Source organism: Odocoileus virginianus, chromosome 12 (assembly GCF_023699985.2).
Source record: "Odocoileus virginianus isolate 20LAN1187 ecotype Illinois chromosome 12, Ovbor_1.2, whole genome shotgun sequence".
Taxonomy (NCBI): domain Eukaryota; kingdom Metazoa; phylum Chordata; class Mammalia; order Artiodactyla; family Cervidae; genus Odocoileus; species Odocoileus virginianus.
This window is the reverse complement of record NC_069685.1, coordinates 58,570,877-58,597,268: the sequence shown is the minus strand read 5'-3', so window position 1 is coordinate 58,597,268 and position 26,392 is coordinate 58,570,877. Positions and strand designations below refer to the sequence as shown.

General features: G+C 45.1%; 1 protein-coding gene across 1 annotated transcript; it reads left to right on the top strand.

The window, feature by feature from the left end:
- The first annotated feature begins 7,311 nt into the window (after positions 1 to 7,311).
- PLA2G1B (phospholipase A2 group IB) lies at positions 7,312 to 16,058 on the top strand. Its single transcript, XM_020904232.2, has 4 exons — positions 7,312 to 7,442; positions 9,870 to 10,029; positions 12,994 to 13,121; positions 15,849 to 16,058. The coding sequence occupies exons 1-4, from the start codon at positions 7,409 to 7,411 to the stop codon at positions 15,962 to 15,964; spliced, it is 438 nt and encodes a 145-aa protein (XP_020759891.1). The 5' UTR covers positions 7,312 to 7,408; the 3' UTR covers positions 15,965 to 16,058.
- The last annotated feature ends 10,334 nt before the right edge of the window (positions 16,059 to 26,392 follow it).

The window sequence follows — 26,392 nt, the reverse complement described above, 5'->3', positions numbered from 1 at the left end:
CTGAGCTTGTGTCTTGTATCTCTCTGTGTGTTCAGAACTCGGTACCCCAATGATACCCTGTTTTCCCTTAACTTCTGTTTTCCTCCTGGAATAATCTTCACTTTCCTCTCGACCCAGCTCCCATCTCCAATTTCTTGACCAGCCTCAAAACTTGGTGTTGATGATGCGATACCATTTCATACCCAGTAGGATGGCCATCATCAGAAAACCAGAAAATAACAAAAGTTGGTGAGGAAGTGGAGAAATGGGAACTCCTGTTGCATTGCTAGTAAGGATGGTGCAGTTACTGTGGAAAATAGTTTGGCAGTTCTTCAAAAAGCTAAACATCGAAATATATGATCCAGCAATTCCACTCCTCGGTATACACCCAAAGGAATTGAACATAGGGGCTCAAAAAGATGCTGTGCACCAGTGTTTACAGCAGCATTATCCACAATAGCCAAAAGATGGAAGCCACCCGTGATGAATGTAAATAAGGCCTTTCCATACAGTGGAATATTATTCGGCTACAGTGGAATATTATTCAGCCATAAAAAGGACTGAAGTACCACTATGTGCTACAACATGGATGAACCTTGAAGAATTAGGCTAAATGAAAGAAGTCAGACACAAAAGGACAAATGTATGATTCTACACATTTGAGGTGCCTATTAATAGAATCAGCAAATTCATAGAGACAGCAAGTAGGTTAGAGGCTGGGGAGGAGGGAGTGGGAGGTTAGGGAGTTAGTTATTGCCTAATGATTACAGAGTTTCTGTTTGGGATAATGAAAACATTTAAGAAATGGGTTGTGCATAACATTGTGAATATAATTAATGCCACTGAATTGTACACTGAAAAATGATAAATTGGGAAGGGGCTATAAAAAACAGTACATTTTGTTATGTATTTTTTGAAAAAAAAGCTTGGCATCAACCCCTTACTCTCATGTGCTCAGTCATGTCTGAGCACGTGTCTGGCTCTTTGCAGCCCCGTGGACTATAACCTGCCAGGCTCCTCTGTCCAAAGAATTTTCCAGGCAAGGATACTGGATCGGGTTGCCATTTCCTACTCCAAAGGATCTCTTAAGTCTCCTGCATTGGCAACCAGATTTTTTACCACTATCACCACCCTTACCCTCAGTTCACTTCAGTCGCTCAGTCGTGTCTGACTCTTTGCGACCCCAGGAATCGCAGCACACCAGGCCTCCCTGTCCATCACAAACTCCCGGAGTTTACTCAAACTCATGCCCATCAAGTCGGTGATGCCATCCAGCTATCTCATTCTCTCGTCCCCTTCTCCTGCCCCCAATCCCTCCCAGCATCAGGGTCTTTTCCAATGAGCCAACTCTTCGCATGAGGTGGCCAAAGTATTAAGAGTTTCAGCTTCAGCACCAGTCCTTCCAATGGACTTATCTCCTTCAGGATGAACTGGTTGGATCTCCTTGCAGTCCAAGGGACTCTCAAGAGTCTTCTCCAACACCATAGTTCAAAAGCATCAATTTTTCGGCGCTCAGCTTTCTTCACAGTCCAACTCTCACATCCATACATGACCACTGGAAAAACCATGGCCTTGACCAGATGGACCTTTGTTGGCAAAGTAATGTCTCTGCTTTTTAATATGTTATCTAGGTTGGTCATAACTTTCCTTCCAAGGAGTAAGCATCTTTTAATTTCATGACTGCAGTCACCATCTGCAGTGATTTTGCAGCCCCCAAAAATAAAGTCTGACACTGTTTCCACTGTCTCCCCATCTATTTCCCATGAGGTGATGGGACCAGATATCATGACCCTAGTTTTCTGAATGTTAAGCTTTAAGCCAACTTTTTCACTCTGCTCTTTCACTTTCATCAAGAGGCTTTTTAGTTCCTCTTCACTTTCTGCCATAAGGGTGGTGTCATCTGCATATCTGAGGTTATTGATATTTCTCCCGTCAATCTTGATTCCAGCTTGTGCTTCTTCCAGCCCAGCGTTTCTCATGATGTACTCTGCATATAAGTTAAATAAGCAGGGTGACAATATACAGCCTTGACATACTCCTTTTCCTATTTGGAACCAGTCTGTTGTTCCATGTCCAGTTCTAACTGTTGCTTCCTGACCTGCATACAGGTTTCTCAAGAGGCAGGTCAGGTGGTCTGGTATTCCCATCTCCTTCAGAATTTTCCACAGTTTATTGTGATCCACAGAGTCGAAGGCTTTGGCATAGTCAATAAACAGAAATAGATGTTTTTCTGGAACTCTTGCTTTTTTGATGATCCAGCGGATATTGGAAATTTGATCTCTGGTTCCTTTGCTTTTCTAAAACCAGCTTGAACATCTGGAAGTTCTTGGTTCACGTATTGCTGAAGCCTGGCTTGGAGAATTTTGAGCATTACCTTACTAGCGTGTGAGATAAGTGCAATTGTGCAGTAGTTTGAGCATTCTTTGGGATTGCCTTTCTTAGGGATTGGAATGAAAACTGACCTTTTCCAGTCCTGTGGCCACTGCTGAGTTTTCCAAATTTGCTGGCATATTGAGTGCAGCACTTTCACAGCATCATCTTTCAGGATTTGACCTTAAACTCAGAATCCTAAGAGGGTGAAGGATGAAAACCAGCTCAGGTGGGCATGGGTAATCTCCAAAAATTAGATGTGGTGGTTCCACCACCTGGCTCCTCCCTTTCCTAGCTGAGGGTCCTCAACCTCTCTGAGCCTCAATTTTCTCGTCTATTCATGGGAATTATATAAAAGGTCACATGATAAGATTCTGTTTATGTGAAATAGCCAGAAGAGGTAAATCCATAAGAGATAGAAAACAGATTGGTTGGGGCTGGAGGAAGAGGGGCAAAGGGGAATAAACTCAATGGTTAAGGGATTTCCTGTGGGGTGATGAAAATACTTTTTCATTAAAGGTGGTGTTGGCATGACATTGTGGCATAAAAGCCACTGGATTGGTCACTTTGAAATGGTTGTTTTCTAATGTGTAGAGGAATTTCACCTCAACAAAATTAAAAAGAGAATGGCAGCAGTAACTAGGGTGGTTGTTAATTAAACAGCGAGGGCAGACAGAGGATTCAACACCAGGCAAGGCACAAAGTAAGTGTTTAGTGAGAAGTAGCTGCTATGAATCCCAAGGTTCCTCCAGGTGATTGGGGCTCAGCAGTGACTGCCCCCTCCTGGGTGGCCCCCACGGACTCCCACACTCATTCAACAAATATTCCCTTAGGACCGACTGTGCGCGCATCACTGTTAAGAACTGGGAGGGTGACCAATCTGTCCTGCTTTGCCAGGGACTTTTCTGGTTTGAAAACAGGAAACTCTGTGTCCCAAGAACCCTTCAGTCCTTGAGGGGGAAAAAAATCAGAACCATTAGTCATCTGAAGGCAGTGATTTCAGTTGGGTGTGTAGGGGGGTCGAGTTCTGCTAAAATCTGCAAGAAGGGTAAGAATTAACTAGGCAAGGCTCACAGGGGAGGAGCATACCACGAGGAGAGACCAGCAGTTGCAAAAGCCTTGAAGTGGGAGAAAGCACAAGGACTTCATCAGGGAGCCGAGAGAAGGCTCCCTGTGCCTGGAGAAGAGGGTATTCCACCCCACTCTGGGCCGAGAGGTAGGTAGGGGCAGAGGGAACTGGGCCTCTAGGCTGATTTTGTTTCTTATATAACAGCCACGGGAAGGCGTGAAGGGTTTTAGGCAGTGGGGTGAGAGACTGATGATGTGATGTAATTGGGTTTGCATTTGAACATGTCATCAGCCCACACAATAGGAAAGAGATTTGAGGAACGCCATTGTGGAGGGGAGCACAGGGTCGCTGAGGAGGCTGCTGCAACCATCTGGGCCAGGGATGCTGGGGCAGGTACCAGGTATTGGAGGTTGGTGTGGCTGGAGAGCTGGACTTGCAAGGGACTGGATGGGAAAGAGAGTGAGTGTGGGGAGAGTTCCTGGGTTTCTGAAGAAGGTCAGCTTCCTCGGTGGTTGTGCTCAGTTTGAGAAATATATTCTTTTCAGCTGAGCCCAGATGTACTGGAAACAGAGACAGAGTGATGAGGGAGGGGGATGGGAAACAGCCCCTTAAGCTGACCCCAGCCAAGTTAAACCCAGTCCAGTGTTACCTAAGGCTTTCTGGGAACTTCCCAACAGCCCACATTCTGGGCTCAGTGCCGGATTAAGAGGCAAGAACATGCAGGTTCAAATCCTATTTCCTTCACTTTCCAGCTGTGTTGACTTTGAGCCAGAACTTAAGTTCTCTGAACCTGTTTAATCATCTATAAAAATGAGATGACGAAAAAAATAATAACTATGTCAGAAGATGGTTGTTAGGATGAAAAACAACATGACACTCTTCGCCCAGGGCTGAACAGACAGAAGCACTCAGTAAATGGTAGGTGCACTTAAGCATTTCCTAGAAGCAGGAGCCATGTCCTCCAGGGGCTGGCCAGGTGTGACCTTGCTGGAGTGTGGGTATGTCATCACCTGAAGGAGTCAAGAAGCTATACTTAGCCATTCTTTCCACTGGAGAGTGTGTTTTTCCCAGGCTGGGAGAAGCTGTGCTGTACACACCTGTGCAAGGGCAGCAGCAGGTCACAGTGCCGATCCTAGGGGCCTGGTGGGCTATCAGTGACCTGCCAGGTCCATCCCTCTGCCCCCTCCATGTCCCCTGCAGAGGTCTGGATTGTCACATTTAGCTCCTCTCTTTCCAGGGGGAGAGGGTTCCAGTAGCAGTCTGACCCCTCTCCCACCAGCTGCTTTGCCTAAGCCCCAGCATAAATTGCACGTGGGAGTTTGTCCAGCCTGCCCTTGTGGAAAACTTCCAGCTGGCTGGGGTCGCTGGGAGAGAAGCAGGCAGGACTAAACCTCCTTCTGGCTTCCATGGGCCTTTGACACTCACACCTGCTACTACAATTCCCTGATGTGAGGTGACATTGCGTTATCATCAGTGCCAGATCCAACTCACATCCTCTGTGTGACACTGGGGCAGTCACTTAACCTCTCTGAGCCTCCATCACCTCTGTAAAGTGGAGTTTGTCCTTGGACCTGCCTCAGAAGGCTGTGCCAGGTTCTTAGCATGCAACTTGGACTAGTTAGTGGTCGGTAAATGGTAGTTAATACTATTAGCCTTAGAGGATTTTTATAGCATCAGCTACTCCTCTTTCTTCAGATCACCCCCAAACAGGAGCAGTGCCTATTTTCTGCTCTGTTCTCAGTCCCAAAGAACCCTACACAAGAGGGACTTAGCATTTTGTTGGCCACGAGTCCCCTTTTCCTGGGCAGACTTCACTCATTCTGAAGGGGCAGAACCACTTGCCAGACTGAAGTTGGGTCCTGAGTTAACCTGTTCTTCTTCCAGGAGCTCTCACCTCTGGGCCGGCCCCGGGACAGGTGCTGTGACACCCTGAGGGGAACTATGCAACAGAACTTTCTGTGACGATGGAAACGTTCTAAGTTCATGCTGTTCCAAACCATAGTGCCTGGCCATGTGTAGCTATCAAACACTTGCAACGTGGCTGGTGGGACTGAAAAGCCAATTTTCAATATTATTTGATAGTAATGAACTTAAATAGCTATTTGTGGCTAATGATTACCATAGCCATTGGCTATGGTACACTGGTATGCACACTGGCTAATGGACTGATGTAGAATATCTACAGGCAAGTAGAAAGAGATGGGTGGTGAAAACCCTGGATCGAATAGGGGCAGAGTCAGGCCCAGGCAAATAAATCAATTTCCCTTTCTGGGTCTCAGTTTCCCCATCTGCTTACTAAATGCTGTTTCGGTGTTATTACATTAGCTGAAGGACATTTTTCTAGGGCTCTTGGACTTGGAATGAAACCAGGAAGCTCTTCCAGACGGATTTCTTCTTTCTTGCCCCCAGTACGTGCTCAAGGGAAAAGTACAGAGCTGGAATCCTGGGATGCATGCATGAGCAGAGGTCACAAGAGTCAGAATTATCGATTCTGCTCTGATTCATGTGACATAACCTAACATAACCTTGCCAAGGGCAAATGGAGGTGTCTCAGTGGGAAGAGGCAGGTGTGGGTTCAAGTCTTGGCATTGCCATTCCCAGCTTCACCCCAGGCTGAACCTCATCTAGAAGTTCTCATCTGGAAAGCGTTCTCATCTGGAAAGTGCCCAAGATGCATTCCAAGACAAGAGATGATCAAACCCAGCATGGCCATGGGATGAAAATGACACTTCACCTCTGTGATCTTCCTCCCCCAAATCCATAGCCAAGCCTGTCTTACCAAGAGAAAAAGATGAGACAAATTCCAAGAGAGGGGCATCTTACAATACACCTGACTAGTATTCCTCAAAATGCCCAGGTCCAGGGGGCTTCCCTGGCAGTTCAGCTGTAAAGACTCTGCACTGCTAATGAAGAGGACATGGGTTTGACCACCGGTCGGAGCCACCAGGCTCCTCAGTCCATGGGATTCTCCAAGCTAGAATACTGGAATGGGATGTAATTTCCTCCTCCAGGAGATCTTCCCAACCCAGGGATCAAACCAATGTCTCCTGTATCTCCTGCATTGCAGCCAGATTCTTTACCACTAGCACCACCTAGGAAGTCCAAAATAATAATAAGTCAGGTCTTACGAAGTGAATTTCACCTAAAAAATGTTATATAGACCTTTGATATGACAGTTGTAAAAGTCTTTTTATTCTACAAGTCAGATCCAAGCCTTTGTAATTCCCAAGTCCAGGGTTTTCTTACAAATCCACGGTAGGGGACTGGGAGAGGCAGTGGTATTGCTGGAGTGGGAAAAAAAAAAATTCAAGGTGTGCCTTAGAATCAGATGTACCTAAGTTGGAGCCCTTGCTTTGCATTTGCTAGCTATGTGATCTGGGTCAAGTCGTTTCATCTCTCTGAGCCTGTTTCCTCAACAGCAAAGTGCATGATTGATGGGAACCTTTCAATGAGACCCACAGCCCAGACTCAGGCTCATGAGAGGACCTGGAGGCAACAGTCACTTCCTTCCCATCTCCCTTCTCCCAGTTGTTCAACGGGGTTGACAGCCACCCCTACACACACACACACACACACACACACACACACACACACACACACAATGTTGAAGCTGGACTGAGTAAAAAGGGGTGGGTAAAAAAAAAAAGAAGAAGGGAAAAAGGAACACATGCACACGCGCACGCACACACACACACACACACACACAAAAGGGGTGGGTATGAGGGTCAAAATTCCAAGGTGTGCAACTCCACAAATAATCCCTTTCATTCAAAAGGGCAGATGACAAATACGCACACTACTTCCAAGGACCCCCAGCTGGCAGGGCTTGCTTGTTGCTCAGGATTATTTCTGCAACAGACTCAAGGCCAACTCAGAGTCAGCAGGGAGCAAAGCAAACAAGACGTGATAGTCTTATCTCAGGGCAGCAGGGCAGCTATAAGGAGGGAGCCCACAGTGACATCAGCTTTTGCTCACCAACCTGACAACAGGATGAGACTCCTGGTGTTGGCTGCTCTGCTCACAGGTAGGTGAGTGTCCTCAGCCCCACCCCTTCCCGCCCTGGGATCTCTCTCCTCTACAATGGGGGCCAGAGGTCACAGGGATGGCCAGACCTACGGTCTTTTTCAGGGCTCACCGTGGGGCTTAAGAGCTCCCATAATGGGGTCCCCTCAAATCCCCCTCGATGGGCTTTCCAGGTGGCACTAGTGGTAAAGAACCCAGCAGCCAATGTAGGAGAACTAAGAGATGAGGGTTCGATTCCTGGGTTGGGAAGATCCCCTGGAGGAGGGCATGGCAACCCAGTATTCTTGCCTGGAGAATCCCCATGGATAGAGGAGCCTGATGGGCTACAGTCCACGGGGCCACAAGGAGCTGGACACGACTGAAGTGACTTATACACACACACGCACAAATTCCCCCACATCTGGCATCTTCTCCACCTTTAGGTCTGAACTCAGATGACCCATCTCAGAAAGGCTTACCCTCCTTGTCCATCCAAGCTAAGAGCACCCCTTCTCCCTCTCCTTGGAGTGGACTGCTATTTCCTTCTCCAGGGGATCTTTATAACCCAGGGATGGAACCTGCATCTCCTGCATGGCAGGCGGATTCTTTACCACTGAGCCATGGCCTTGATACAAGGGCTTTTCAGTGCCTGTCTTGGCCTGCAGCATGTCCCTTGTTGATTCATTTCATTTTTTATCTCACACCCACACCTAAGCACGCACTCCTTGAGAGCAGTGATAGTGCTGTTTGCACCATTTAATGAATGGATTAATAGAATCAGAATTAACTAGAATTCAAATCACACCACATTCAGCCATTATTCATTCATTCAACATTGACAGTATCAGAGTCTCTGAGGTATCAGGCTCAGGGTTGAGACTGGGGAGTCAGCCACACTCGCTGTGTGCTCATGCACTTCAGCAGTACCTGCATGCAGGTCTGGCCTCTGCCAAGAGCAGAACTGGCGGGATCAGAGAGAAAGAAAGAGGAGGGAAGCAGGAGAGGGGTCTGGAGAGGGCCAAGGCAGTCAGGCCACTCCTGCCTGAGCACAGCTCCACCACTCCTCCGGGCTCTGCTCCTGGATGTAGCCGCTGTCGGCTGCCACCGCGGAGGCTGCTCTTGAGAGAAAGTGACCAGCTGCCACCTTTCCTGAGCCCTGGAGCCTAAGCACTTGGAGCGACTCCAGTGTCCACAGCATATCAAGGACAGGAAGGGCCAGGCATGGGGCACAGAGACGACACCAGGAGCTGAAATCACTTTGCACCATCTCTATGGCACCAAATCTCACAGGTCAGGCTCCACACCTGAAGTAAAGAAGTCCTAGGAACTTGCCCTGGTGGTCCAGTGGCTAAGACTCCGTGCTCCCAATACAGGGGCCTGGGTTCGATCTCTGGTCAGGAAACTAGATCCCACATGCTGCAGCTTAAAACCCTGCATGCTACAATGAAGACTGGCCACAATTAAGTCCTAGCACAGTCAAATAATTTTTAAAAAGAAACAAAGTTTTCCTGTTGAGAATGGAGGCCACGTGGGCCTCCTCACCATTCTTCACGCTTCTGGTCCCCCTCAACCTCATCATCCCCCAACCCAACCCCCTATTTAGATTCCCTTACTGTGCTCCAATTTTGCCGCCTTCTAACACAACATCCGATTCCCTTATTTATTACCTTTATTGCTTACTGTTTTTCCTGCACTAGATCAATGAGGTTACAGATTTTTTATTTGTTCAGTGATGTGTCTCCAGGGCAGTGACTAGCATATAATAGGTGCTCAATAAATATTTACTGACTAAATAATGGAAATAGTTTTAAATTATCATATAGTCACACAAAAACTAGTACACAAATGTTCACAGCAGCACTATCCACAACAGCCAACAAGTAGAAACAACCCAAATGTCCATCAGATGATGAACAACTAAAAAAATGTGATCTGTCCATACAATGGAATTATTAATCAGCCATAAAAAGGACTGAAATGCTGATACCTGTGATAACAAGGATGAAGCTCAAATCATATGTGAAGTGAAAGAAGCCAGTCACAAAAGGCCATATATTGTAGAATAGGCAAATCCACAGAAACAGAAAACAAATTAGTGGCTGCCAGAGGGAGGAGGGAAAGGGGAGTGGTGTTGATGGGCAGAGGGCATCCTTCTGGGTGATGAAAATGTTCTGGAATTAGTATTGATGGTTGCACAATTCTGTGAATATACTAAAACCCACTGCATTGTATGCTTTGTTTAAAATGGTGAGTTTCACGTTTTGTGAGTTGTTTAGAAAACGCCTACTCACTTTACCAGGTTCCTGTATCCAGCTCTTTTCAGAGGAGGCAGCTGATGGGGGGTCAGGGGGACAGCATGGAGGCCTGAGGGAGCAAGCAGGTAGTAAGGTTCCTGGGGCGTCGGCAGCCAACCAGGACGTATCTGAACTCTGGCTGTGTCCTCCTGCAGTGGGCGCTGGCCAGGCCGGCCTCAACTCGAGGGCATTATGGCAGTTCAACGGCGTGATTAAGTGCAAGATCCCCAGCAGTGAACCACTGCTGGATTTCAACAACTACGGCTGCTATTGTGGCCTGGGCGGATCAGGAACCCCTGTGGATGATCTGGACAGGTGAGTTGTTCTGTTGGGAAAGTATCCCTGAGATGGGGGGAGGGCAGAAGACAAAGGTCTCACGAGGCACAAAAAAAGATTTGCCTATTTGCTAAAGTAACACATGTTCACCTCTTAATTCAGGGGAGCAAAAAGCTGAAGGTTGGCGGGGGAGGGGTGTGTGTGTGAGGGTGTGTGTGTGTGTGTGTGTGTGGGTGGGGTGTGTGTGTGAGGGGTGTGTGTGTGTGTGGGGTGTGTGTATGTGTGAGAGGTGAGTGGATGGGCGGAGTGTGTGTGTGTGTGTGTGAGGGGTGAGTGGATGGGTGGAGTGTGTGTGTGTGTGTGTGTGAGGGGTGAGTGGATGGGTGGAGTGTGTGTGTGTGTGTGTGTGTGTGTGTGTGTGCGCGTGCGAGCGCGGCGCGTGTGCTTTGGTGGAGGTGATGTATGGTGAAAGTACTCGATGAGGTTCCTGTTCGTGGGGTGAACATCGGCTGGTTCTGTGTGTGTTAGGTTGTGCTGAAGTTCTGCAACATTCTAAATTCTTTAGTTGAGAAGATCACTGTTTTAGTAGCGCAGGAGGTGCCTCTAGGGCAGGTATCTAAACAGCCACTGTTTGAGGGAGAGTATGGGTGACGGTGGGTACATTGCCTGTGTCTGTCCGTGCCTCTCAGGTGCGTGCGATACCGGACGAATGGTAGAAAAGGCAGAAGTGTGTGACATGTAGGTCCTCTGTGAGGACAATCTAACAGACGGTGATCGTGATGGTGTTCGTAAAGAGATGGTGACTGAGAGTAGGTGTCACCTTGTTGGCTTGTTAGGTGGTGTGGATGGGGGAATAGATTATGGATGGTAGCCATGATGATATTTTCTTGGTGCAGGCGTATCCTGTAATGCCTGTGAACAACTATGGAATTTGGTATGTATATCCATTTTATAGATGGGGAATGGTGTTAAAAGGGGTGGACGATTGTCCAAGGTGACGGTCTCATGGATGGCGGTGTTTGGTTTGTTGAACATGGTCTATATCACTCAACTCTGCTTTTAATGCAGGGCATATGCTTTGTTTATTTCATAAAAGGAGTGTAGAGTCAGTAAGGTTTATTGGCATGCAGGTACTGAGGCAAGGTGTGATGGTGGATGTTTTAAGAACATTTGTGAAGGTTAGGAAACTGAGGCCATAATAGTATGTGTGTCGAATCACACATCGTTGATGAGGTAGTGGGCCAGATTTGAATCGGTGTGCTTCTGATTGTTAAAGGTGTCTGTGGGGGGTTCTTTATATCACTAAGTTATGCAGCGTTCATGATGTAACTATGTCCCTCATGGACAGTTTTGTGAGGTAAGGCAATCGGGGAGTGGTGGGATGTCTTGTGAGCAGTCATTCTAGGTTTCATTGGATAGTTTTGCATCCAGATACTCGCATTTGAAAATTGATACAACAAATGGATCACCAGTGAGTCATAGTGGCAAGGAAAAGATGACTGGATCATCACCTAAGAAATAAAAGTTTTGGTACTCTGATTCGCTTTTACGGTGTGATCCAACCTGCAGGAGGAACGAGGAGTCGCTGGATACGGGTGATTCGTTAACCTGGTTCCTTTAAGTGATTACGTTGTTCCATTCTCAGCAGTTTTGTTTTTCTCTGCTTTATTTTTAGAATTTGTAGTAGCGAACATGTAATGTTATTCTTCATTGTGTTTCCAATAGAAGGATTACAAGATGAGGTTGTTGTTGCTGTTATGGCTGTGTGCGGAGTTAGATCAGGAGGCTGGTTTGATGTGGTGCTTCGATGTAATGTTTGATGGATGCACGGTTAGATAATTTGGTTTGTGTTTTTTAGTGATACAGTGTGCATGTTTCATGGTCTACGTTTCCTTATATTCTTTCAAAGCTGCATAAAATAGCTTCATTGCTAACAGTCCTTGGTAACACGATGTTTAGTGGTGGTTATTCAGAAAGCCAGTAGGAATCATTTTGCTGAAATGTAGTGTGTGTGTTTGATGGGATCTGGATTATGAGTTGAAGTGAATCGTGATTGATCGTGTGTGAGCGAGGTGATGGGTGGAGTGTGTGTGAGTTGTGTGTGTTGTAGTGTGTGTGGTGTGTGTGGGGGTGAGTGGATGGGTGGAGGTGTGTGTGTGTGTGTGTGTGTGTGTGTGAGTGGGTGTGTGGTGGGTGAGTGTGGATGGGTGTGTGTGTTGTGTGGGGTGAGTGGATGGTGTGTGTGTGTGTGAGTGTGTGTGTGTGTGGGGGTTGTGGAGGGTGGAGTGTGGTGGGGTGGTGGTGGTGTGTGGGGGTGTGGTTGGGTGGAGTGTGAGTGTGTGTGTGTGTGAGTGAGGGGTGAGTGGATGGGTGGAGTGTGTGTGAGTTGTGTGTGTGTGTGTGTGTGTGTGTGTGTGTGAGGGGTGAGTGGATGGGTGGAGTGTGTGTGTGTGTGTGTGTGTGTGTGTGAGTGAGGGGTGAGTGGATGGGTGGAGTGTGTGTGAGTGTGTGTGTGTGTGTGTGAGGGGTGAGTGGATGGGTGGAGTGTGTGTGTGTGTGTGTGTGTGTGTGTGGGGGGTGAGTGGATGGGTGGAGTGTGTGTGTGTGTGTGTGTGTGTGTGTGTGTGTGTGAGGGGTGAGTGGATGGGTGGAGTGTGTGTGTGTGTGTGTGTGTGTGTGTGCGCGTGCGTGCGCGTGCGTGAGTGCGCGCTGCCCTCTAGTGGCAGGACTTTGCAACACAAACCATCACCTCAAGGATTCCCTCTTCCAGCTGGGGTGAAACCATCGCTGTCTCTTGTGCTGTATAGGCTTGTGCTGAATTCCTGCAACCACTTTAAAATCATCTTCAATAGCATGAGAAAAAGACTCACTGTTTTCAAGCCGCAGGACCAGTGCCTCTCAGGGCAGGTCATCTAAAACAGCCCCAGCTGTTCTTAGGGAGCAAGTTCGGGCTGACGTGGGCCTACCATGCTCCTGCCTCAGCTCTGTCCCTCCCCTCTCCAGGTGCTGCCAGACACACGACAACTGCTACAAACAAGCCAAGAAACTGGACAACTGTAAAGTCCTCGTGGACAATCCCTACACCAACAGCTACTCGTACTCGTGTTCTAACAACGAGGTCACCTGCAGCAGTAGGTTCACCCCCTTGTTGGCTCTTGTTAGCGGGCATGGAGGGAAATAGAATTAATGATAGCCACCACTGACTGATCATTTTCTTGGTGCCAGGCAGTATCTCCTTTAATCCTTGAAACAACCCTATGGAATAGGTACTGCTATTATCCCCATTTTATAGATGAGGGAACTGAGGCTTAAAAAGCTGGACCGATTGTCCAAGGGCACACAGCCCCATGAATGGCGGTGTTTGGTTTTTGAACATAGGTCTATATCACTCCGAAACCTCTGCTTTTAACTGCCAGGCCATACTGCTTTGTTTATTTCATAAAAAGAGCTTAGAACTCCCACGTATCAGGCTTTCATTGCATGCCAGGTACTAGGCAAGGTGTGCATGTGTGATAGGTTTTAAGAAACCCATTTTACAGGTTAGGAAACTGAGGCCCCCAAATAGTCACTTGCTCCAAATCACACAACCTATGAACGGTAGGGCCAGCATTTGAACTCGGTTGCTTCTGATTTTAAAGGCTCGGGTCTTAACCACTAAGTTATGCAGCGTTCATGATGAAACATGTCCCTCCATGAAGACAGTTTTGGAGAGTAAGACAATCAGAGAGGTGTAGGGAACTGTCTTGTGAGACCAGCATTCTAGGTTTTCATTGCTCTTAATTTTGCAATCACAGATACATCCCAATTTGAAAATTGTACTAACAACACTGGAATCACCAGTGCAACTCCCAAAGTGCCAAGAAAAGACTGACCTGGCATCCCATCACCCTAAGAAATAAACAGTTTCGTACCTCTGTATTCCTTTTAACCGGGGATCCAACCCCTGCAGGGGAAACGCAGAGTCCGCTGGACTACCAGGGAATTCCTTCAACCTGTTCCTTTAAATCACATACACGTTCTCTCCATCTCTCCAGCATTTTGTCTTTTCTCTCTGCTTTATTTTCTCCACAGAATTTCCTAACAGCCGACACATTAATGTTATTCCTTCACTTGCTGTCTCTCCAATAGAAAGGATTCACAAGATCAGAGGTTGTCTGTTCTCTTCATGGCTGTGTCCCCAGAGTCTAGATCAGAGCCTGGTATCATAGGTGCTCTCGATGTAAATGTTTGATGAATGCACAGTCTAGATACAATCTTGCGTTCTGTGTTTTTCTCACTTATCACCACGCTATGACCATGTTTCCATGGTCTCACAGTCTTCCTTACTACTTCTTTCAAAGCTGCATAAAATAGCTTCATCTGCTCACACAGTCCTCTGGTAACACAGATTTCAGCTGTGCTCTACTTCAGAAAGCCAGATATACGGGAAATCATATTTTTGCCCTGAAACTTGATCAGTAAGAATTTCTTTCTATGGATTCTGGACTCCTTTATGAATCTTCTGAAAGCTACAGACACTCTCTCCAGGGAGATACACACACACACACACACACACACACACACACACACACCCCACATATACATGTTTGCAAATAATTTATTTTTAATGAAACTTTCTTCTTCCCCTACAAGCAAGTCAAGAAGCCTGCAGCAGAAGGCACTGATTCAAATTATAAACAATAACTTGCTAGACACACACTACTATATACAAAATAGATAAATAACAAGGACCTATATAGCACAGGGAACCATATTCAGTATCTTGTAATGACCTATAATGGAAAATCATCTGAAAAAGAAAATATAAACGTATACCTGAATCACTTTTGCTGGACACCTGACACAACACCGTAAATCAACTAAACTTCAATAAAACAAAATTAAAAGAAAAAACCATAACTAGCTAAATAATTATCTCATTATGCACACTTTATAATCTAATTAAGCACTAATTTATGTTTAATGAGGGGTTGAGGAAAACATTCATGATTTTTAAAAGAAAGAACTAGAGAAATAAAACCTTAACAAGATTATTGAAGGTAAGCAGATATACATAATTAAGTTATGGATAATAAAGCTGAAATGCATTTTAAATGTTATTTATGTTGTTTTTTTTTTGTTACAAATGTAAATGAGGTCAAAATAATATAATTTCAATTCTCCAGAAATGTATGTCATAGAAAGCAGAAGGCACCTATAATCCTAACACCCAAGAAAACCAGTTAGATATATTGCACTTCAGATTTTTTCAGCATATACTATGAACTTTTCACTGTTGATATCTTGGAAATGTTTCCCCATATAGACACAATTATTTTGAACATCTTTATAATACTCTATTGTAAGGACATTCTGTAATCTTAAGAATATGTGCTTTAAAGTAGAGAAATTGGCTTACAAAACTTCACTAAGTTGAAATGTAAAATATTTTGCTGCTTTGAGTATGTGTTTTAGTATTCCTCATACAGTCTGCAGTTGCTTATCTATGTTATCAGCACTCTGTGGTTGTATGGGTTTTTAAAGCAGTGAGTTCATTTAAAAGTGTGAAAACAGAGAACGTCCCCAAAGCAGTTATCATACCTTAGGATCACCAGATAAAATAAGCTGCCCAGTTAAATTCAATTATCAGATAGACAAGAAATAACTTTTTTTTTGAAATTATTTTTTTTAAGTCTGTGTCCCAAATAGTGCATTTATTATTGATCTGAAATTCCAGTATTTGTATTTGCTTTATCTGTCAACCCTAAATTTGCACTGGTGGAACTGCCAGCAGACCGTTTCATTTCATCCTTCCCATCCCTGGATCCTACAAAGCATCAACCACCTGGACTCAGTCCTCTGTTCTCGCTTTATTCCAGGCGAAAACAATGCCTGTGAGGACTTCATCTGCAACTGCGACCGCAATGCCGCCACCTGCTTCTCAAAGGCGCCATACAACAAGGAGCATAAGAACCTGGACAAGAAGTACTGCTAGATCTGAGTATCTTCCCAGGAAATTAGGATTCCCTTTGGGCCCCATGGCTTTGACCTTATACCATGTCCTCCAATAAAGCACCTATTGAAAGGCCTCCCGCTTGGAGATTGCTTTATTCTCTGCCTACTGAACATGACTAAATTTCTTCCTGGTCCTTTGGGAGTATCATTCATTCCAGACCTGGAAGCTGAATTAGAGGGACATTTCTAGGAAGTGAGTACTACGAGACCTGAATAATGATTAATAACCATGGATGATTTACTCTGTGCCAGAACTGTGTGTCTCTAAATTCTCTGGGCAGCCCTATAAGATTTAGACACTATTAGCAAATGCTATTTTTCTAAGCTGAGCTTCAGGAAGAAAGGTCATTCACCTACCGAGAGAGATGCATCTGGTAAAGAGCAAAGAAGGGATTTGAAGCCAGACCATCCAACAGAACACCCTGCCCTGCCTGAGGTGGTGGGCTCTTCAGTTTGAGTCAGACCTGCCCTCCTTGTTTTTCTGTCTTTTACTTCCAACTGTGTTCAATCATTTTTTTTTTTTTCCTATAATTCCTTTCTAAACTCTACAAAGCCTTCACCACAGTCTACAAGCTGATGTGTGTGTGTGTGCGCACAGACATGTGCACATGCTCACACGGGAAAGAGAATTCTGTAAGAGCGAGAGAAATTCTGAGTGAGGGAGGCTGTGAGGGAATTCTGAGAGATGGAGGGTATGAGACAATTTTGAGACTAGGAAGGTGAGAGGGAATTCTGAGAGAAGCAAGGTGAGAAGGAATTCTGGGAGGAGAGTGAGGGATTTCTGAGTAAGGGGATTCTGAGCAAAGGAGGGTGAGAAGGGATTCTGAGAGAAGGCAGGTGTGAGAAAGTTTGAGTGAGGGGATTCTGAAGTCAGAGGAAAGTCAGAGAACGGAAGTCAGAGGAAAATCTGAGAGAAGGAAAGTGAGAGGGAATTGAGAGCAGGAGAGTCAGAGGGAATGCTGAGAGAAGGAAGGTGAGAAGGAATTCTGAGAAGAGAGCGAGAGAGTGAGGAAATTCTGAGGAAGGGAGGATATGAGGAAATTCTGGGAGAAGGAGGCTGAGAGGGAATTATGAGAGAAGGAAGGTATGAGGAAATTTAAGTGAGGGAATTCTGAGTGAGGTCAGGTGAGAGGGAATTCTCAGAGAAGGAAACCAAGTGGGAATTCTGAGTGAGGAAATTCTGAGAGAAGTACAGTGAGAGAGAAACCTGAGTGAGAGAGGATGTGAGGGATTCCTGAGAAAAGCTGGGTGAGAGGGAATTCTGAGAGAAGGTGGATGAGAGGGAATTCTGAGAGAAGGTGGATGAGAGGGAATTCTGAGAGAAGGTGGGTGAAAGGAATTCTGAGGAAGGGAGAATGCACGTGTGCTCAGTCACTTCAGTTGTGTCTGACTCTTTGAGACCCTCCATCAGGCTCATGTGTCCATGGGATTCTCCAGGCAAGAATACTAGAGTGGGTTGCCATGCCCTCCTCCAGGGATCTTCCCCACCCAGGGATAGAACCCAAGTCTCTTCTGTCTCCTGCATTGACAGGCAGGTTCTTTACCACTAGTGCCACCTGAGAAGCCCGAGGGAGGGATGGTGAGAGGGAATTCTGAGAGAAGGAGGGTGTGAGGGGTTTCTGAGAGAAGGAAGATGAGAAGGAATTTGTACAAGCTGATTTTTTACATTGTAGTCTTAAAATATAATCAACAATAATAGTTTCGACCTCTTGAGCACTTACTATATATTACTGTGCTAAGCGTTTTCCATGTCTCATCTCCCTAAGTGTTCAAACCAGTTCTGTGAGATCTATACAACAACCATAAACTACCAGTTTATGGGTGAGGAACTAAAAATTCAGGTAAGTCAAGTCACTTGCCTGAGATCACACAAATGGCAGAGTCAGGATTTGACCAGATGAGTCTCTTTGGTGGGTTTCCCTGGGGTAAAGAACCCGCTTGCCAAGGCAGGAGACATAAGAGACACAAGTTTGATCCCTTGGTCGGGAAGATCCCCTGGAGCAGGGCATAGCAAGCCATGCCAGTGACAGAGAAGCCTGGCAGGCTACAGTCAATAGGGTCACAAAGAATCGGACACGACTGAGGCAACTTAGGAAGCTTGTAAGTCTCCTTGATAATGCCTGAGCTGTTAACCACTAAGTCATTCAGCCAAGTTTCTCTACAAAAGTTTATTACTACACTGGCAATGAAATTCACCAGAGAGAGTGGAGAAGGGCACAGAAGAGAACTGAACTGGAAAAGCAAAGATGAGAAAGGACCACGTGGACTATGAAAAGCCATGACTGAGCAGTTTTACAGAATATACTGGAGACTAAAAGAATACACACTACTGGGTGTGTGGTAGGCAGCAAAGGAGTGTATGTGGATTTGTCTTTGGTCCCAACTTCTCCTTCATTTCATTCCTCCATTCAAAGAATATTTATTCAATACTCACTCTGGGCCAGACACTGCACAAAATGCTGAGGATACAATGTATCTGGGATTGGCCTGAAGACAATGACTTATTGTTAGTAGCTGCCATCAGTTTAGTGTTCTCTGAAACTTTTTCCCCCCTTGCTTGTCAAGCTGGCATATGATGTGTAACATACGCTATGTTCTACCTTCCAGACTGCCATGCATTTTGCACAATTACCTCCTCACCCTCACAACAGCTCTGTAGTTGAAGGTATTATTACCTCCCCATTTTACAGATGGAGAAACTGACTCAAAGAGGCAAGTCATCTGTCAAAGGTCACCCTCTCATAGACGGTATAGCTGACACTGGAGCCCAAATCTGGTCATTTAGAAGGAAAATGCCATCACATCGTGAATTGCTGAAGGTAGAGTGACATGTCTTAATCACTTTCATATCTCTATCTGCCTGGTACTGTACTTGATATATAGGGCACTCAATGAATAATTGCTGAGTGCTGAATGAAGTGCTGGTCATTAATGCTTAGCACCTTTCCACAGGCAAGAATGGGACTATTTTCAAAAGGAAATTCATCATTTAGGTTGAATGTCTATTTTATACATACTGACCTACAGTACCATTGCAAAGGACAAATAATTAAATTAGACCTGACCTCGGCCTTCAAAGAACTGTAAAGCTCGTTTTTTGTTTTTGTTTTTACTTTTTAGCTGCCTGTCTTGAGGGATCTTAGTTACCCAATTAGAGACTCAACCAAGTGCCCCCTGCATTGGCAGGGAGGAGTCTTAACCACTGGACCGCCCCGGAAGTCCCTATAAATATATTCTTTCAATGAAAGGAAACTGCAAGTCCCTGTTTGGATGAAAGAAAAATAAGATTTTAGAGGACTGTTTCTGATTCCTAATTTTTTCAATTAATAAACAACAGAGTCCCCCGAGTACTCAAGCTGGGCTCTAAAAATACCCTCTTACGTAAAAACCTACCTCTTTTTATTATCCCAAGGGTTGGGGGAGTGAGAACTCCTGTAACGTATTCCTGTAACTATCTTAATGAGCATCTGCGGGGTGCTGACTACAGCAAACGAAATACCAGAAACACTGTTACAACGGCTGGGATGATTTTTTTTTTTTTTTTTTAATTTTTTATTAGTTGGAGGCTAATTACTTTACATCATTACAGTAGTTTTTGTTATACATTGATATGAATTAGCCATGGATTTACATGTACTCCCCATCCCAGTCCCCCCTCCCACCTCCCTCTCCACCCGATCCCTCTGGGACTTCCCAGTGCACCAGGCCCGAGCACTTGTCTCATGCACCCAACCTAGGCTGGTGATCTGTTTCACCCTAGATAATATACATGTTTCAATGCTGTTCTCCTGAAACATCCCACCCTCATCTTCTCCCAGAGTCCACAAGTCTGTTCCATACATCTGAGTCTCTTTTTCTGTTTTGCATATAGGGTTATCGTTACCATCTTTCTAAAGTCCATATATGTGTGTTAGTATACTGTAATGGTCTTTATCTTTCTGGCTTACTTCGCTCTGTAGGCTGGGATGATTTAAATGAATAAATACATAAACTGGACCGAGAGTAATGCCACGTCAAGATTAGGTATATCTCAGAAGCTACAGTATCTTCACAGAGCTTGGCACATCACACACGTTCATTAAAGTCTTTCACTGAAGGTACAAGAAGACGCAACTGTTTGCCGCAATCGAAGAAAAACCACGTGGCCATATTTACCTTTTCTGATCACGTGATCATGTGCTCCCAGGCTTGCCAATTCACAGGCCACACTCCAGGATGGCGGATTTCAGTAGCAAACGTGATTGGCTTCCTTATGGCCACGTGGCTCTCGGTTCCTCTTTTCTATTGGTGAACAGTGGCCCAGCCCCAGCCTACCGCCGCTTACCCCGGGCTCAGGCCCCGCCCCTCTCGGGTAGGGATAGAGAGTGAGGGCGCCAGCGCAGGCGCAGTGGTTGGTGTCCGCGAATGGTGGGGCTCAGAGTTCTACAGAAACCCGCAGAAAGGACAGAGTAGGCGAGTCAAGTGTGAGAAGAGGGTGAACTACACTCTAGGTCTCTCATTCTCTACACACATGCGCCTCCTTCTCCAGCTCCCTCTGCTAGGAACACCTCCATTACGTTTATCCTGGGTAGGCACCAAGGGAACCAGGAAAGTCGGTCAGTTCAGTTCAGTTTAGTCGCTCAGTCGTGTCCGACTCTTTGCGACCCCATGGACTGCAGCACGCCAGGCTCCCCTTCCATCACCAACTCCCGTAGTTTACTCAAACTCATGTCCATTTAGTCGATGATACCATCCAACCATCTCATCCTCTGCTGTCGCCTTCTCCCCACTGCCTTCAATCTTTCCGAGAATCAGGGTCTTTTCCAATGAGTCAGTTCTTCACATCAGGTGGCCAAAGTATTGGAGTTTCAGCTTCAGCATCAGTCCTTCCAATGAATATTCAGGACTGATTTCCTTTAGGATTGACTGGTTGGATCTCCTTGCAGTCCAAGGGACTCTCAAGAGTCTTCTCCAACACCACAGTTCAAAAGCATCAATTCTTTGGCGCTCAGATTTCTTTATAGTCCAACTCTCACACCCATACATGACTACTGGAAAAACAATAGCTTTGGCTAGAGGGAATCAAAATGGGGAGAAAAGAGAAAAGGGCAAAGGAGAGTGGCAAGTGAATTTTGGATGAACTAATGGCCTCTGGGGCATTCCAAGTTCTCACTTGAATCCTCATTCCCACCTCTAGAGAAGAAAAGGTGAAGGGATTTGCAGTTCTGACCATGTGTTTACATTTGTTCTCTCCACCTGGAATGGCCCCACTTGGTGATTGACTGTTTATATTTTAGGACCTAACTGGGGTCACTTCTGAAATCTTCTTGAGCCTTGCTCTTCCTCCTTCTCAACGTACAGTTGCTTAGGTACACAAGCAAGCTCAGAACTGAACAGACTGGCTTTGATTACTGGCCTGGTGTTTTTAGGTGACCTTGGGCAAGTTAAGGTATCTGAGCTTCATGAGCCTCATCTTTGAAAAGAAGTAACAGAAGTAACAGTGTGTGGATCATATGGTTGTGGGAATTAGGTGAGTCAATGGGTTGTAAAGTGATTCCTACAGTGCTTGTTGTAAATGTTCCATAAATACTATTTTCCAAAGGAAAAAGAAGGATTTTTTTTCAACTTTTTAAACAAAAGATTCTTTAAATTCTATAGTGCTTTATACTTTTCAAAAGTTTTGCAACAGGTAATTTCATATAACCCCATAATAACCTTTTTTTAATGCATGCAGTGGTGTCCAACTCTTTGTGGCCCCATGGACTGCAGCCCACCAGGGTTCTCTGTCCATGGAATTTTCCAGGTAAAAATAAGCGAATAGGTTGCCATTTCCTACTCTAAGGGATCTTCCTGACCCAGGGATTGAACCCCAGTCTCTGGGGTCTCCTGCATTGGCAGGTGGACCCTTTGCCACTGTGCCCGGTGGGAAGACCTAAACTTTTTTTTATCCCCTACCGGCTATTTTGCACTTCCCGACTTGTGTCTCACCCCTGGTAACCACAGATATGTTCTCTAGATCTGTGATTTTGCCTCTTCTTTATTCACTAGTTTGTTGTATTTTTTCAGATTCCACAGATAAGTGATATACAGTGTTTTGTCTTTCTCTGACTTATTTCACTTAGCATAATGCCCTCCAAGTTCATCCATGTTGCTGCACATGGCAAGACTTTGTTCTTTTAATGGCTGAGTAGGCCACTGGGCATACCCTATCTTCATCCATTCGTCTGTTGATGGACACTTAGGTTGCTTCTATACCTTGGCAATTGTAAAAACTGCTGCTGTGTTCATGAAGGTGCATGTCTTTTTAAATTAGTGCTTTTTTCTTTCTTTCTTTTTTTTTACTTATCCTCAAGAAACTAGTTGGCCCTAGTTCTAGGTTTTTGAGAAATCTCCCTATTGTTTTCCATAGTGGCTGCACCAATTTACAGTCCCACCAACAGCATAAGAGGGTTTTCTTTTCTGGAAGAGTATACTTTATTTTCTTTAGAAAGGCTTTATTACATCAAGCAAAGCTTGGCTTTTGTGATTTTTTTTTTTCTTAAGACCAGTTCAGTCACTCAGTCGTGTTTGACTCTTTGCGGCCCTATGGAATGCAGCACGTCAGGCTTCCCTGTCCATCACCAACTCCCGGAGCGTGCTCAAACACATCCATCAGGTTGGTGATGTCATCCAACCATCTCATCCTCTTCTCCCCCTGCTTTCAATCTTTCCCAGCATCAGGGTCTTTTCCAATGAGTCAGTTCCTCACATCAGGTGGCCAGAGTATTGGAGTTTCAGCTTCAGCATCAGTTCTTCCAGTGAATTTTCAGGACTGATTTCCTTTAAGATTGACTGGTTGGATCTCCTTGCAGTCCAAGGGACTCTCAAGAGTCTTCTCCAATACCATAGTTCAAAAGCATCAATTCTTTGGCGCTCAGATTTCTTTATAGTCCAACTCTCACATCCATACATGACTACTGGAAAAACCATAGCTTTGACTAGAAGGACCTTTGTTGGCAGAGCAATGTCTCTGATTTTTAATATGCTGTCTATATTCGTCATTGCTTTTCTTCCAAGGTGCAAGCATCTTTCAATTTCATGGCTGTAGTCACCATCTGCAGTGATTTTGGAGCCCCCCAAAATAAAGTCTCTCACTGTTTCCATTGTTTCCCCATCTATTTGCCATGAAGTGATGGGACCAGATGCCATGATCTAAGTTTTCTGAATGTTGAGCTTTAAGCCTACTTTTTCACTCTCCTCTTTCACTTTCAAGAGGCTCTTTAGTTCTTCTTTGCTTTCTGCCATAAGGGTGGCGTCCTCTGCATATCTGAGGTTATTGATGTTTCTCCCAGCAATCTTCATTCCAGCTTGTGCTTCATCCAGCCCAGCATTTTGCATAATGTACTCTGCATATAAGTTAAACAAGCAGGGTGACAATATACAGCTTTGACGTACTCCTTTCCTGATTTGGAACCAGTCTGTTGTTCCATGTCCAGTTCTAACTGTTGCTTCTTGACCTGCATACAGATTTCTCAGGAGGCAGGTCAGGTGGTTTGGTATTCCCATCTCTAAGAATTTTCCACAGTCAGTTGTGATCCACACAGTCAAAGGCTTTGGTGTAGTCAATAAAGCAGAAGTAGCCACTGGACCACCAGGGGAGTCCCTCTTAAGACAAACAGGTACAGAATAAGGAGAGTGGCTCTGGGAAGAGCCGAGCGAGTCTACTCAGAGGAGCGCTCGATAGAAGACAAAGGGTTGGCAGGTGGGATGGCTTCTCATCTCACCATCCCCCCCGCCTCCCATATCCTAGTGATAATGGCTGACATTTGCTCACTTTGCCAGCCACTGTGCTGTGAGCTATATATGCTTCATTAACTTGTTTAATCTTCATAGCCACCCAATGAGGTAGCTCCTATTATCCTCGTTTATAGAAACCGAAAATTAGATAAAACAACTTGCCCAAGTTCACTTAACTGCTAATTAGCAAGACAGGGTTTTGGAAATCCAAATCTGCCTATATCCTAAGAGTTTCAGTGCATTGCTATATTCCTCCTTTAATAAATTGAGAAGAAAGACTCTGCTTACTTGGATGAGTTTAAGTTTCTTTTTGTTCATGTGACATAAAAATTAAGGACTCAGGGCCATCCCTGGTTGCCCAGTGGCTAAAACTCTGTGCTCCCAATGCAGGAGGCCTGGGTGCAGTCCCTGGTCAGGGAACTAGAACTCACATGCTGCAACTAAAGATGCTACATGCCACAGCTAAGACCTGGCACAGACAAATATTTTTTTAAAAAATTAAGGATACACTCTGGATGTCAGAGGACCATCTTGAATCTCAACAAGAATAATATATCTGGAATTAACTATTATAGCTGGCAGCAACCTTTGCTCTTCCTCAGAGCAGGGTGAACAGGTCATCTTGGTTTTAGCACTACAAGTCCTGCATCAGGAAACTCCTTCAGTACTGGGAAATGTGGGATGGCTGGTCACCCTACCTAGGAGTGTTGCATTTTCTGTCCATCCTGCCTTTGATCCTCTCAGGAAACATTTGGAATCCAATGAGGACTGACCTTGATGCATGCACAAGCATCTCTGATGGGGTCAACTGAGCTGATACGTTGTAAAATGCTTTGCACAATGCTTGGGATATAGCATGTTCAACAAATGCTATTATTTAAGGGAGAGCCGAAAGGATATTCAGTTTTGACATCATGAAAGAAGGAATATGTGTTAGTGGGAAGGAAATGTTGAGTATTCTGTACTTCTTTGCCTTCATGACTTCTTCTTATGAGAACTGTGAGGACTTCCCTGATGGTACAGTGGATAAGAATCTGCCTTGCAATGCTGGGGATGTGAGTCCAATCCATAGTCTGGGAATGATCCCACATGCCTTGGGGCAACTAAAGCCCATGGGGCCCAACTGCTGAGTCTGTGCTGAAAAGCCTGTTCTCTGCAGCGAGAGAAGCCACAGCAATGAGAAACCTGAACACCACAGAGGAGAGTAGCCTCCACTCACTGCAACTAGAGAATGCCTGTGTGCAGCAATGAAGACCCAGCACAACCACAATAAATAAATTAATTAAAAAACAAACAATATAATAAAACTGTGATGGCAGAGCAGCTGTGGAAGCAACTAGGAAGGATGTGAGTGAAAGTCACAGCCAAAGCTGGACGGATGCAGTTAGAACCATGTAACCAGGCCAGCGACAAGCTGATAGCACCTGCTAGTAGAAGTCTGTTGGTCCAACTCAGGGCACTTACAGCGGGTTGGGAACTGCCAAGCTAGAAGAAAGCAAAAGATGTAAAGTAAGAGACATGAGAAGCATCAGCTTCAGGAAATGCCAGGTTCCTCTTGAGACAAATTTTTTTTGCAAAGAATTCCATCTCCAGAGGAAATATGACCAAAACAAACATTCCTAAGGCCCTCAAGACTCAGTTTCATGAATCGTGCCAGCATTAGGTGATAAAAGAGCCTGACCTCTCTCCCTGGCAGCCTAACCTGGTCACCACTACCCACATTGTAACCATTCTTGGCCAGAGGTGCTGTTGACTTCTACTTCAGGCTAACTTCCTTCTAACTGGAATCTTCAGAGAAGTAGGAATCACTGCTGTCTAAAAGAACTGGGAGGAAGATCTACCTGGATTCTAGTCCTGGCTCTTTAAAAACTGTGGCCTTAGTTAGTCTGGATCTTAGACAAAGTGAATAGGGGATGGACTAAATTTTCTCTCCTGTCATTTCATGCCTGACTCTGTGACATCTTTTGGTAAGGAATGAGGGTGGGTGAGATAACACATCTTTTGTGAGCCACTTGAGAACAAGAGGCTGTATCTTTGTAGCCTTAGTAGATAAATACACTGTTGGTCAGTAACCATTTATGAGATTCGTGGAGGGGAATGGCTAGGAATTCAAAACACCCAGATTTGAATGCAATTATTGGTGGTACCGACTTTTAGTAACTGAGCAAATCTGGTTCAGAACATCTTAGTATCTCTAGATGCAAAAAAGCTAGAGTGAGATTTACAACAACCTTACACCTCTCCAGAATTAATGATTATGAGCAAACCTATATTGTGCAGGTGAAAAGAAAGCTATGTGTTTTCAATATCTTGGGTTATCCCAGTTAACTGAAATTTGCTTCCTAGGCAGATGCAGGATAAATGTATATTGCTTGCCCCAATTTCAGACAAAAGACTACCCAGAATAGGCTGTGAATCTTTCACCCGCTTCACTTTTTGATGAGATTGTGCAGAAAGCTTTAGCGTAGGACAGTGATTCTCTCTGGCTAACACAGTAATCAAACAAGGCTTTTCCTCTCTACAGACCAGGTTCAAGGCCGGTCTCATTCCAGTAGCTGAAATCAAGCAGAAATCCTTAGAGAACTGGGTCATAAAGCTACATTCATTTTCAGCTGATTAAAAAAATACAAAAGTACAACCCACATACCTAATG

Bases quoted from the DNA above. Each gene is read 5' to 3' on its own strand.
- PLA2G1B (XM_020904232.2), top strand. From the start codon at position 7,409: ATGAGACTCCTGGTGTTGGCTGCTCTGCTCACAG. The intron at 10,030-12,993 runs GTGAGTTGTTCT...TCCCCTCTCCAG, and splicing joins CCTGTGGATGATCTGGACAG to GTGCTGCCAGACACACGACA. The intron at 13,122-15,848 runs GTAGGTTCACCC...GCTTTATTCCAG, and splicing joins CAACGAGGTCACCTGCAGCA to GCGAAAACAATGCCTGTGAG.